The sequence below is a fragment of the Panthera onca genome, chromosome B3 (genome assembly GCF_046562875.1).
Source record: "Panthera onca isolate mPanOnc1 chromosome B3, mPanOnc1 haplotype 2, whole genome shotgun sequence".
NCBI lineage: Eukaryota > Metazoa > Chordata > Mammalia > Carnivora > Felidae > Panthera > Panthera onca.
Window position 1 is genome coordinate 24,752,489 of NC_138344.1, and position 13,525 is coordinate 24,766,013.

General features: G+C 44.0%; 1 protein-coding gene across 3 annotated transcripts in view; it reads right to left on the bottom strand.

Moving 5' to 3' along the window:
- The window catches only part of ATP10A (ATPase phospholipid transporting 10A (putative)), a 177,614-nt gene that overhangs the window by 40,817 nt on the left and 123,272 nt on the right, over nucleotides 1-13,525 (bottom strand). For all 3 annotated transcript variants that reach the window (XM_060617912.3, XM_060617913.3, XM_060617911.3), the window contains exon 3: nucleotides 12,706-12,791. In XM_060617912.3, coding sequence (XP_060473895.3) covers nucleotides 12,706-12,791 — 86 coding nt within the window. The remainder of the gene's footprint in view (nucleotides 1-12,705; nucleotides 12,792-13,525) is intronic.

Consider the following 13,525-nt stretch of genomic DNA (forward strand, 5'->3'; position numbering starts at 1 on the left):
CTGCTATAAACACTGGGGTGCATACATCCCTTTGGATTAGTATTTTTGTATTCTTTGGGTAAATACTTAGTAGTACAATTGCTGAATTGTAGGATATTTCTGTTTTTAACTTTTTGAGGAACCTCCATACTGTTTTCCACATTGGCTGCACCAGTTTGCATTCCCACCACTAGTGCAGGAATGTTCCCTTTTCCCCACATCCTCACCAACACTTGTTTCTTATGCTGCTGATTGTAGCCATTCTGACAGGTGTTGAGGTGATATCCCATTGTAGTTTTAATTCGTATTTCTCTGATAATCAGTGATGTTGAGCATCTTTTCATGTGTCTGTTGGCCACCTGTACGTCTTTTTTAGAAAATGGTTTCTTAATGTCTTCTACCCATTTTTTAATTGGATTATTTGTTTTTTGGGTGTTGAGTTTTATAAGTTCTTATGTACTTTGGACACTAACCCTTTATCAGATATGTCATTTTCAAATATCTTCTCCCATTCCAAAGGCTGCCTTTTAGTTTTGTTGACTGTTTCCTTTGCTGTGCAGAAGATTTTTATCTTTATGAGGTCCCAATAGTTTATTTTTGCTTTCTTCCCCTTGCCTCAGAAGACATATCTAGTAAGAAGTTTCTACAGTTGATGTCAAGAAGGTTAGTGCCTGTATTCTCCACTAGGATTTTAATGTCTTCCTGTCTCACATTTAGGTCTTGCATCCATTTTGAATTTACTTTTTGTGTATGGTGTAAGAAAGTGGTCCAGTTTCATTCTTCTGCATTTTGCTGTTTAGTTTTCCCAACACCATTAGTTGAAGACACTGTCTTCATTGGATTCCATTCCACTGTCTTCACTGTATTCCATTGGATATTATTTCCTGCTTTGTCAAAGATTAATTGACCATACAGTTACAGATTCATTTCTGGGTTTTGTATTCTGTTCCATTGATCTATGTGTCTGCTTTTGTGCCAGAGCCATACTGTCTTGATCACTATAGCTTTGTCATATAACTTGGAAGTCCAGAATGGTGATGCCTCCAGCTTTACTTTTCTTTTTCAAGATTTCTTTGGCTATTTGGAATCTTTTGTGGTTCCATAAAAATGTTAGGATTGATTGTTCTAGCTCTGCAAAAAATGTTGTTGGTATTTTGATAGGGATTGCATTAAACGTGTAGATTGCTTTGGGTAGTATAGACATTTTAACAATATTTGTTCTTCCAGTCCATGAGTATGGAATATCTTTCCATTTCTTTGTGTCATTGTCACTTTTTTTTTTAAGTTTTATTTATTTTGAGAGAGAGAGAGAGTGAGCATGAGCAGGGGAGGGGCACAGAGAAGGAGAGAGAGAATCCCAAGCACTGACAGTGCAGAGCCTGATGCAGGCCTCAAACTCATAAACCATGAGATCATGACCTGAGCCAAAACCAGGAGTCAGACGCTTAAGTGACTGAGCCACCCAGGTGCCCCAATTTGTTTTTTTAATGTTTATTTATTTATTTATTTACTTATTTATTTTGAGAGAGAGGGTGGGGGGAGGGAGAGGGAGAGAACATGTGAGAGCACAAGCAGGGGAGGGGCAGAAAGCAGGAGAGAGAATACCAAGAAGACTCCACATTGTCAGCACAGAGCCCAAAGCAGGGCTTGATCCCAAGAACCATGAAATTATCCTGATCTAAAATCAAGAGTCAGACACTTAACCAACTGAACCACCCATGTACTCCTTCAATTTCTTTCACAAGTGTTTTATAATTTTTAGTGTATAGGTCTTTCACCTCTTTCGTTAGGTTTATCCCTAAGTATCTTATTGTTTTTGGTGTAATTGTAAATGGGATGGATTCCTTAATTTCTCTTTCTGTTGCTTCATTATTGGTGTATAGAAATGTGACAAATTTAGAAAAGGGAATGGTATTGGTTTCAGCAACATTTTCTATATCCTTTTTTTCTTATAAAAAGTAATACAGTTATTAAAAACATTAATATATTAAATTTTAAATGTGGTACATTCCATTTTATGGGTTTCCCTGTTGTTTTGATTCAGAGAGACAGTCTAAGTATAAGCCACTGGTTTTCAAACTTATCCTCTTGATCCACTACGGATGGCCTCTCGTCATCCATGCAGCCAGAGCACCCCATGCTAGGATCACAGTGGGACAGATATGGTCCTGGAGTCTGAAGAACAAGGGGAGGCCTTGGAGGCTTCTGAAACTAGAGTAGGGGTCCAGCCTACACCAGGCAGTGCCTCCAAAGGGGACTTCAGAAAAGCTACCTTCTCGCATCATCAGTAGACAGCCTCCCCCTCCCACACATGGATAGCCCAAACTCCTCTGTGGTTCTTGAAGCTCACCAAGTACACCTGAAGGTGTTTTCCCTCACACCAATTCTTAGCACAGTGCCACTGACATGAGAATAGAGTTGGTACGAGGAGGTACGAGGTCAGAGGAAGAATACAAGGTTTCTGGGGAAACCATACTTCCTACCACATCTAGACCTTGGTCACTGGAATGATAGGCCAGGGCTGCCATTCAATCTGAGACACAACCCATGTTCTTCTCAACAAGGAAATGAATATATTTTCTGGTGAAAAAGACAGGCTAAATCATAAAGACAAGGCCAAAATGCATGCTAGGGGGATGCATTTTCCACAAGCCTGTTACTTAATTGATACAGCATCAGTGTTTCTGCAGAAGGTATGCAAAGGAACACAGTGGGGTATTCAAACAACAGTGTGTCTATGCCCCCATTTGGCAGTTCCAGGACAGAATGAGGTTTTGCTTTAAAAAAGATTCAAGACTGAAAACCTCACTGTTGGATAATGCATCAAGACCTCAGTATACATAAGATGGTACATATAAAACACCATTCCCACCTCTGGAATGAAAGATACCTATGGCCACAGTTCTTTTGGTAACAGCTGGAGATGGACACGGTTTCTGAGGGAGAGTAGTAAAAAACAGTTTCAATCAAAGTTTCCATCATGCTTACACAAAATAAGAGACAAACTCAATAAAAACAAGAAAAAACATTTTATATTAAGCCTTCTTTGATATGACACACTTTTTAGCAGCACTGCACTTTCTTTTTTTGCTTAATTTTTTTAATGTTTACTTATTTTGGAAGAGAGCACAGGTTCACGTGCAAGTAGAGGAGGACAGAGAGAGAAAGGGAATGTGAGCAGGGGAGGGAGAGAGACAGGGTGGGAAAGAGCATATCAAGCAGAATCTCAAGAATCTCAAACCCCAATGAGGGGCTCAATCTCACAAACCATGAGGTCATGACCTGAGCTGATATCAAGAGTCAGCCACTCAACCGACTGAGCCACCCAGGTGCCCCAGCAATACTGTGCTTTCTTATCAGACCAAGCCAGAACAGAACTCGTTACCAGCAGGTGCACAGGCCTGTGAAGATTACAGCCACAAGGACAGGCAGTGCACAGACATGAATGGCCTTTCTTGAGTGAACGGGCGTTGCATTAGAAGCGGGAGGAAGGCAGGCCAAACTCCAGAAGGATAGCTGAAGAACAAGGGGAAGGAAGACTATATCCCTGTCTTGGTCTTTTGAGAGGAAAAATACTCTCCAAAGGCAAAACAGGCCCAAGGCCAAGCAGCTATGAGGCCTGATTCCAGGAAGACACACCCCATAATGTTGTCCTCAATACCCACTTCTTTGGTATGGGTTGATGTAAGCTCCCTACCCTGTAATTCATTTGTTGAAGCCCTAACCCCCAGTACCATAGAATGTGACCACATTTGGACACAGAGTCTTTAAAAAGGTAATTAAGTTCAAAAAAGATCATACGGATGGGCTCTAACCCCATGACTGGTGTCCTTATAAAGAGAAATTTGGACACAGAGATAGACAAGCATAGAGGTTAAAACCACATGAAGACAGGGAGAAGACAGCCTTCTGCAAGCCAATGAGAAAGGCTTCAGGAGAAACCAATCCTACTGATACTCTGCTCTCAGGTTTCCAGCCTTCAGAAATGTGAGATAATAAATTTCTGTTGTTGGGGTGCCTGGGTGGCTCAGGTCATGATCTCAGGGTCCTAAGGTTGAGCGCCATGTTCGGCTTCATGCTGGACATGGTACCTGCTTAAAATTTTCTCTCCCTTTCCCTCTGCCCCTCCCCTTGCTTGCGCATGCTTGCTTGCTCTAAAAACAAACAAACAAACAAATTTATTTCTATTGTTTAAGCTGCCTGGTCTATGGTGACCCTGAGCACACTGACACATCCTTTAACATTTCATGTGAGCCTCTGAGGAAAGCTTTTCTGGTTCAAGTCTCCCGGCATCCTGACTCATCAAACCAATCTCTTCTAAATCAAAACTGCCCCAAAGTACAATGTGATGATGAGATAGCTGTTTGGTGAGAATGTCCTGTGCACTGGGAAGCACCACATGCAGGTTCCTTGGGAAATGGCAGAGTTTAGCTAATTAACAACCTGCCTGGCTGCTCTTTCTCAGGAATTGTAATGTCTCCCTGCCAGCACTGGCTGTTAGTAATGGGTCTTGCACGTCAGTCCTTGTTCCTCCCAGCATGTGAAGGTGCTAACAGGACCAGAAACAAATAGCAATCCATTGGTTCAAACACAGAGGTGCAAAGTATACTTGCTGCTGGTGTACTTGTCCAGGGTCACAGGCAGTAGCATGAGAGTTCAGGAACCTTGGACAGCAGCCTGCAGCTCTCTCCCTTCCTCCCTAGGTCACATCACCTCCAGCACTTGGGCCCTCCTGTCTGCTCCATCCCAGATAGTGGTCCACCTTCACCCTGGTCACCATGACCAGCATCCTTGGGTGTCCTTCTTGCCCCCTCCTCCCTCATTTTTACACCCACTCAAACACCAAACCTTAATTTTTCTCTCCTCACTGGATATTTCTTGAATCCACCTCCTTCTTGCTCCCTCTGTACCTCACTACCCTAATTTAGGCTTCCACATTTCTGTGCTTAGAGCCTGCAACACACCCCTTGCTGGCCAGCATGCCACCAGCCTTGGTCCCTCTTATCCATTTCTCACACAGTCACCAAAGCAACCTTTCAGTGTGTGCATCTGAACACTGCATTCTCCTGGGCACATCCCGTGTGAGCTCCTTACTTCCTCATGCTTGATACACATGGCCAGCTGGCTCTGCAACACCTTTAGGGGTCCTTCCCATGCAGGCTTAAGGCTCCAGCCACCTCACATTGCACATCCTTCTACCCACACTGCCTCTCATCCCAAGGGAACCCATTAGCCTGGACAAGTCTGGCCTGTTATCCTGGGCTCACATTTTATAGCCTTCAGGAAGATTATCTGGGTTAAGCTCCCCAGGACCTATAGACAGGAAACTGTGTGGTATTCTTTGATGCCTCCTTCTTTGTGTCCACTTCTAAATGTGAGCTCCTCAAATTTTATTCTGTTCTGCAACCCAGATGCCTACCTCAGTGCCTGGCAAATGCAAAGGCTGCCTTGTCCCTGGCCTCAGGTTGGATCCATCCAATGGTGATGTCAAAAGGGCAGGGGAGTGAACACAGGCAAGGGAGGATGGGGAGGTTATTCCCTGGCACCTTTTGGGGAGAGAGCATTGGGCCGGGTATGTCCCTAGACCAGGGCTGTGTGACTCCCCAGGTAACTTCTTGACTTGAGTCCCAGGTGGCCACTCCTTCCCTGGAACCACTGGACTCACAGGGGTGACACTTCAGCTGCTACTAACTCTTGTAGCCTTACTCACTCCTGCTTCAAAGGATCTCCACTTATGTGAATTATCTACGTGTAGGAATAACTCAATTGTGTGTTTTATGCCAATGTTAGATTTTCTTGATATGTAAATACGTCAATTAAAAGTTATCAAGGTAAAATGAAAACTTTCCAGTTTTAATGAGTTCAGTTGGTGCAGTTATAGTTCATCTTAATGCCTGATTATTGGTAATGAGAACATCTTGGATATAAACCCACACAAAGCTCCATCCAGACACTGGGCAGGAGGGGTGAGGAACCATGAGGGCTCTCCTGTTAGTAATGGTCCTGATGATGAAGGACCCAAAGGCAAGCTGAGGGCATACACAAGCTAGCAACTATCCCCACCCCCACTCCCATGGGATAGGTGTGACATTCCTCAGGCACTTCTAGCTGCCCAAGAACAAAGGAAAGGGAAAGAACAATGGTTAACTGAAGGAGATCACAATCATGCAGGACAGGAATCTCCCATCAGTTTACAAATGTCTTAGTAAATTACAAGAAAAAGGCAATCTTGGGAATCTCAGTCAGTCAAGCTCTGACTTTGGCTCGGGTCATGATCTTGTGGTGGTTCATGGGTTTGAGCCCCACATCAGGCTCTATACTCAGAGCCTGGCGTCTGCTTCGGATTCTGTGTCTCCCTCTCTCTCTGCCCCCACCCCCCCAAAAACTAAACATTTAAAAAACTGAAAAAAAAAAAAGAAAAGAAAAGTGAAGAAAAGAAAAAGGCAAATTTATCAATAGCCTAATCTCTAGAAGCCTATAGATTCAGTTTCCTGGAGCCCCAGCATCACCCTCCCCTCCATAATGATGTTGGGGAACAAAGGCAAAAAGGAAATGGTACATAGAATTAAATTTCCATGAGGCTCCTGGGTGGCTCAGTCTGTTAAGCCTCCGACTTCAGCCCAGGTCATGATCTCAAGGACTGTGAGTTTGAGTCCTGTGTTGGGCTCTGTGCTGACAGCTCAGAGCCTGGAGCCTGTGTCTCCCTCTCTTTCTGCCCCTCCCTCACTTGCTCTCTCTCTCTCTCTCAAAAATAAATAAACATTAAAAAAAATTACACAAAAAAATTTCCTTATAATGTGCAGCCCATTGACAAATACTTGAGGCAGGCAGAGTATAGCATATTTCCAGGAACTCCCTACTGTCTTAATGCTAATACTTTACTAGAGGGAAAAACAACCTTAGCTTGACAACAGCTGGGCCTCTGGTATCTTTGGGGTCCTCTTTAGTATATGGAAGTCTTTTTGGAGGCTTCTCTTTTGCCTTTACTTCCTCTAACTCCATAGCATATAACCAGTCATTCTTCACAACCCCAGTGCAGCTCTTTCTGCCCATGGGTCCTGTCTCCATGCTTTAATAAAATCACCTTTTTATACCAAAGATGTCTTAAGAATTCTTTCTTGGCCTTCAGCTCTGGATCCCCACCACTCCAAAACCACATCACTGATGTCTCCTATAGGGTGACAGTGGTAGTGGAGTCTGTCATCTACAAGGTGGGGATTCTACCCCAACAAGCACGCTCAGGCTCGCAATGGCAAGTTCCCAGCCCTATATGGTCAAATAAGGCTCTGCACCATATAGGGAGGGAGCTCAGAGCTCACTCTGTGGAGGACTCTGGGATAAGAAATAGAACCTGGCTTTTTACAACCTGAAATGGAATTTTAGGCCAGACTAAACCAACCAACCTCTCTGCTTTATTCCTAAGGGTAAGTGAAAATATTTGATTGACTAGTGGCCTCAGAAGTCACCCACCATATGCCATGAAGTTGGCTGAGCACATCTGAGCAGGGTGCCCAGAGCTGCTGGGGCATAGGGCCTCTGAGCTGGTTCCCATTCCCATGGGCCTCTCTGAGCTGCAATGCCTCGGGGCAGGAAGAGGGCAGCCCAAGGGGTAGAGAACAATCAGGATTTGGTTAGTGCTTACAGGAAGGTCTTAAACAGTGAGCATTAAAGTACACTGGAATAATGAAGCTCCTAACACTTTTTTTTTAACAGCTTGAGACACATTTCACATACCATAAAATTCACTCATTTAAAGTGTATGTGGTTGAGTGTTTTGTTTTTTGTATATTCAGAGTTGTACAGCTATCACTATCAGCTAATTTTAAAACATTTCCATCATCCTAAAAAGAAACCCCAGATCTATTGGCAGTCACTCTCCATGCCCCTTCCACTCCCAAATCATGGCAACCATTAATGCGCTTTCTGTATCTACATGATGTGGGAAACAAACGCAAAAAGAAAATATAGATAATATTAAATTTCCTTATAACCTGTAGCCCAATGACAAATATTTGAGGCAGGTAGAGGATGACATTTCTCCAGGAACTCCCAAATGTCTTAATGTTAATACTGTGCTAGAGGGAAAAACAACCTTAGCTAAACAACAGCTAGGCCTCCAGGATCCTCAGTCTTCTTTAGCATATGAAAATCTTTTTGGAAACTTCCCCTGTCTTTATCTCCCCCAACTCCCAAATATATAATCAATTGCTCTTCACAACTCCAGCAAAGCTCTTTCTGCCCAAGGGTCCTATCCTCATGCTTTAATAAAACCACCTTTTTGCACTGAAGACATCTCAAAAATTCTTTCTTGGCAGTCGGCTCCAAACCCCAACACTTTCCACATCATAAACACATTCCTATTGGAGGCATTTCATACCAGCAGAATCACACACCAAGGCTAACACCTCTCTTATGAAGTGTTCTAATTCACCTCATGCTTCACCCAGATTCTTTCTCTCCATTGTCATGTCAGCCATTGTTATCTCCAGCATTAGGAGGAAGCCACGTTCTGAAATGTGGAATAACTTGCTCAGTCAGTGGGCAAAGCTGGAATTCAAACTTGGTTCTTCTTGCTGTAAATCCAAGCTTAGGTCTTCAAGTGCAAATAGCTAAAGTTTTAGTTCAGATTGGATGGTCCAAATATGAGTGAAACCTGCTGGTATAAATGGTGGCTAGGCTTGGCCTGATCTCACGGCCGGAGTGAGGCTACAGGGCAGCAGCTGAGTCAAGACTGAAGGAAGGTCACCCTCAGCAGATAATGAAAGCTAGCAAACCAGCAGACTAAGGAACTGGCTGCTGATCGGCTCCATGGGCCTAAACCGCAGATCTACCACCCAAGCTAGTCCCACCCCTGAGCATAAGGACCAATATGGGAACTGAGGTCTCCCTTTTCTCTGCCCCAAACAGGACACAGTGGTGTGAACAGGCCTCTTCCCTGATGCTCACCTTACCTGTCCTCCTCTCCCCTCACTCTTCCTGAAGCACTTCAGCCTGACTGTGGCAGGGCTGCTCATGCTATTTGCACCACAGTCACCAGAGGAAAAAAACTTTTAACTCAGGGTCATCTGTGTCCTACGTCCAGAGGGTGTTGGTCTGCTGAGAGAGAGGCTAGCCACACCCTGACCTTTCTGTAGCCAATCCAAAATGCCTGCCTTGGTGGAAACAGCAAATCATAATTAAACAGCAGTCTAGTATGCAGAGGCCTGAATGTGCAGCACCTAGACTACTGGGATTTGTGTCCAGACTCAGAGGCGAGCCTCAGTGCAGGACAATTTGTTGGAAAAAGTAAGGAGAAAGCATGGCAAAACTAGACAGCAGAGCAGGGAAAGATTCATGCAGCAGGGAGCTGCCCTTCTTGCGTTACTTTCTCAGGAGATGTGCCAGCAAGGGCCCTTGTATTAGGAATATTTGCTGTAGGCATCAGCCAGAGAAGCCGAGTAAGCCTGGCTGGCCGTGGGGCAGAATGATGTCCACCTAAGTGGCCATCTTCTAAAGAAAGAAGTGTTTGGGGGTGCCGAGTCAGCTAAGGGCAGGGTGTGGAGGCCATGCAGTGCTGGAGGTGAGTTAGGAACTGCGTGATGTTACCCCTCATTGATCACCAACTCCCCACTTGAAAGTTACCATGCCCCCATGTAGATCTCCACCAGCCTGGCTTTTTGTTATCTTCTCTTTTCCTACTAAGAGTCCATCCCTTTTCTTTGAAGCTTTCAGCTCTAGCCCTGTTCTTGCTTTTTAAGCCACATTTCTAGAAAGAGTGGTGGAAAAATATAATTCCTCTTCTACCTCCTGCAATCTGGACTCTGCCCCTCTGGGCCTATACTCCAATGGTGTAGCCCTCCCATTTCTTAGGCTGCCTGTGGAGTCTAGCATGCAGATTTTCTCCTGAGTGTCCCTGCTATGCCTCCACCACTGTACCATCCTTGGAACTACATCCCTATCACACCCAAGGACACCTGCTCCTACCTATGGGGTTATTCTGTATTTATTCCTTTCCTTTTTTCCCTAGCCTTCTGTCCATGTTCCTGGGCCTCTTCTCTGAGTTCATACATGACTTGTAGGTAGAAGGTCTTCAAACCTGACCTTTAGCTCCTACTCCCCTGAAGTCCTGGCCCACTTTTTTTTTTCTATCAAAAAATGTCACTGCACCTTATGCACTTGCCGGCCCCTCAAACTCAGGAAATCTCAAAACCCCATTTTCCTTTCTTCTATGGCTTCTCCTAATAAACACACTGAAGACAAATCTCCCTCCCCTGGACACATTTGTGTTTTTGCCTAAATCTCTCTTCTGACTCTTTTATCTCCCTGCTCTAAAGTGTCATCTATAACGGTAATATTAACAACAGCAGCAACAACCACAATAGTTGCAAGTATTTATTAAGCACACTTCTGAAAGAATTGTGTGTATTAGATTGACTAAAACTTTGCACCAAGGACTTGAGGGGATTCCTGTGATCTTCCCCATTATATGACAAATAAAGTTAAGCAGATTGCCCAAGGTTATCTAGCTAGAAAGTGTGGGCTCCAGAGCCTGCCGGCATCAACACTAAGCTGGACTTGTTTAATAGCCCTATGACAGGAGTGCCTGGGTGGTTCAGCCGGTTAAGTGTCTGACTCTTGGTTTCAGCTCAGGTAGTGATCTTGTAGTTCATGGGATCTAGGCCCATGTTGGGCTCTGCGTTGACAGTGCAGAGCCTGCTTGGGATTCTCTCTCTTTCTCTCTGTCCCTTCCCCACTCATGCTGTCTCTCAAAATAAAAGTGGTTTTTTCGTTTGTTTGTTTGTTTTTTAAGCCCTACGACAAAGGTAGTTCCTGGAGGGCAAGACTAAGAGCTGCGGACCTAGGGTTGAATCCATTTCAGTGTTAATCCAACTCAAGCGCAGGCAACAAAAGTGTGAACAGTCATGAGAGCACAGGAGCACTGCATCTTTCAGGGGTGTTGGAGGAATCCCACAGAAGAGAAGACAGACTACAAGATGGTCTTTGGTGAAGGATGCCTACTCTTCTTCCTTGGTAGAGTTGGCTCCCCAAAATTACCCATGAACAAGAAGATACATAGAATAGTCTCCCTAGAGGATGTCCTAACACCCTTCAAAATGGTTATTTTAGGGTCTTTGGAAACCCAGCATCTGCTCCATTCAGCTGATGTGGTCGTGGAAATTCACAGTAGTGCTAAGAATAGTGCCATATATGAAGTCCTGGGGACAACGGGTTAAAGGGCCTCTGGCCACAGAGGCTGGAAAAATCCATGGCAGACCAGTTATATGTGAGTAGTTGAGTATTCTCCCCCTAACTTTTACATACTGCATTTTAACATTTTTCTTAACTTTTATCCTCTTTTAGTTGGTTCCTTTAAGGGATGATCTAACATTTTCCAAGTTCTGATCTTCAGGCATGGATCAGCAATCTCAGTGGGTGACTAGGCCATCTCTTGGCAGCACACACATTTCATTCAGCCTTTACTACTTAACACTTTTCATTCATTGATCACCTTGCAGCATGACAGAAAGTCTCCTGAGTAGTGGGCAGAGGCAACAATGCTGGATGTGCCAGTGAACACAAAGATTCAAATATACACTGAAAGGTCATGGAAAGGAAGCTCACTTCCATAAAAGAGAGCACCCTGCCTCACCCCCACATGTTTGTGGGGGGCCACTCTGTGCCTGGACCACCAAGCAGCGGGCCGACTGGTCACCTCACATCTCAAGCAGGAAAACTGGCAGAGAAAAGGCCCCAAGTTCGTCACACAAGAGGTCTAAGCCTAAGAGTGCAGACTAAGGTCCAAAAGGTCAAACATGAAGTCCTCAGGATCTTGCCCACACATCTCATTTATTCTCTGTGAGGCTGCCCCCACCTGCTCTGGCACCCAACTCAGCAACTCCATGCTGACACTCCCTTTTCTCTCCCATTTTATTTTTCCCCAAGCCAACCAACTACACACACACACACACACACACACACACACACACACACACACAATTATTATTATTAAAGTTTCCAAATGAACATGAAAGTAGAGAGACTAGCATATACTTCCCATGTACCCATAGCTCAACTTCAGCAAGCACCCAACACATTTATCCACCTTTTTGCCTTTCCCTTTTGGAGCAAGGGATAGAACTATTTGACACAGTATATACTATACGTATTTTTTTGTTTATGGTCTTTTCCCCTAACTAGAATGAAATAAACATGAAGGCAGTTCACAGCAGTCCTCTCAGAGTCTTCAACAGGGTCTATCACGCAGCAGATGCTCAAAAAACACTTGGATCAATGACTGAGTACCTAAGTGAATGAATGAATGAGCTTCTACCCAGGCTCCTCTTGTGTGGCCCCTGTGCTTCCATTTAATGGGGCCATGTGTAGTCAACCATACTTCCCTTGTTCCCCTCACCTTTCCAGGGCCAACTAGAGGAAGGAAAAGCAGAAACTACTCATCACAGGCAATGTGGCTAAGTTTCTACTGCTGACAAGATCTTGTAAACAAGTCCCATAAGCAACCAAAGAGGCTCAAGTATGGGCAACATTCCCAAAAGACTACAAAGGTGGTAAAGAATCTTAAATGCATATTTTAGAACTGTATGCATATACAGATACACATACACACACACACACACACACACACGTGTGTGTGTGTGTGTGTGTATGTGTATGTGTGTGTGTGTGTGTGTGTATGTGTATATGTTTGTCAAACAGAAGAAAAAGCTCAGGCATATATACAATACTCACATGCAACCACGAAACCTAGTCAGGTCGTTGTTTGGCTTCTCACACTCGATTACACTGGTGAACGTCAAAGGATTGAATTCGGAGACCTAAAATAACAGCATGCATATATTAGAGAAATGGCTTAGACCATTCCATTCTAAAAGACACTTGCTCTTCTGTATAACATCTATGTAGGGCAGGGAAATTTCATGGAAGGAGTCTGCCCAGTAACCTCTTCAGAATGCCAATACACACACAGTACTTAGCTCATGTTTTCTCATTTTTATACTGAATGATAACCAATCATTGTAGAACTAACAGCAATTAGTAGAACAGTACTGGTAAGTGAGCTGAAAGGATTACTGCTCTAATGAAGATAAGAGAACATGAGAAAACAGCAAAGGAAGCCATTAATGATTGAAAGGGATGAATGAGTTTTTTGAAACAGACCAGCACCTTTCAACTTCCAATATAGATTTAGAGAAGCAAATTCCATCTGGAAAATAGGAACTTATAATAAAAGGAGAGTTCCTCAATGTGCACTAAAAATTTTGCACAAATACTTAATGAAAAACATCTAAATAACCAATATGTGGGGCGCCTGGGTGGCTCAGTTGGTTGGGTGTCAGACTTCGGCTCAGGTCATGATGTCACAGTTCATGAGTTCGAGACCCACGTTCGGCTCTGTGCTGACAGTTCTGAGCCTGGAGCCTGCTTTGGATTCCGTGTCTCCCTCTTTCTCTGCCCCTCCCCCACTTGTGCTCTGTCTCTGTCTCTCTCAAAAATAAACATTAAAAAAATTAAATAACCAATGTGTAAACCCACAATTTCTTTATCATTC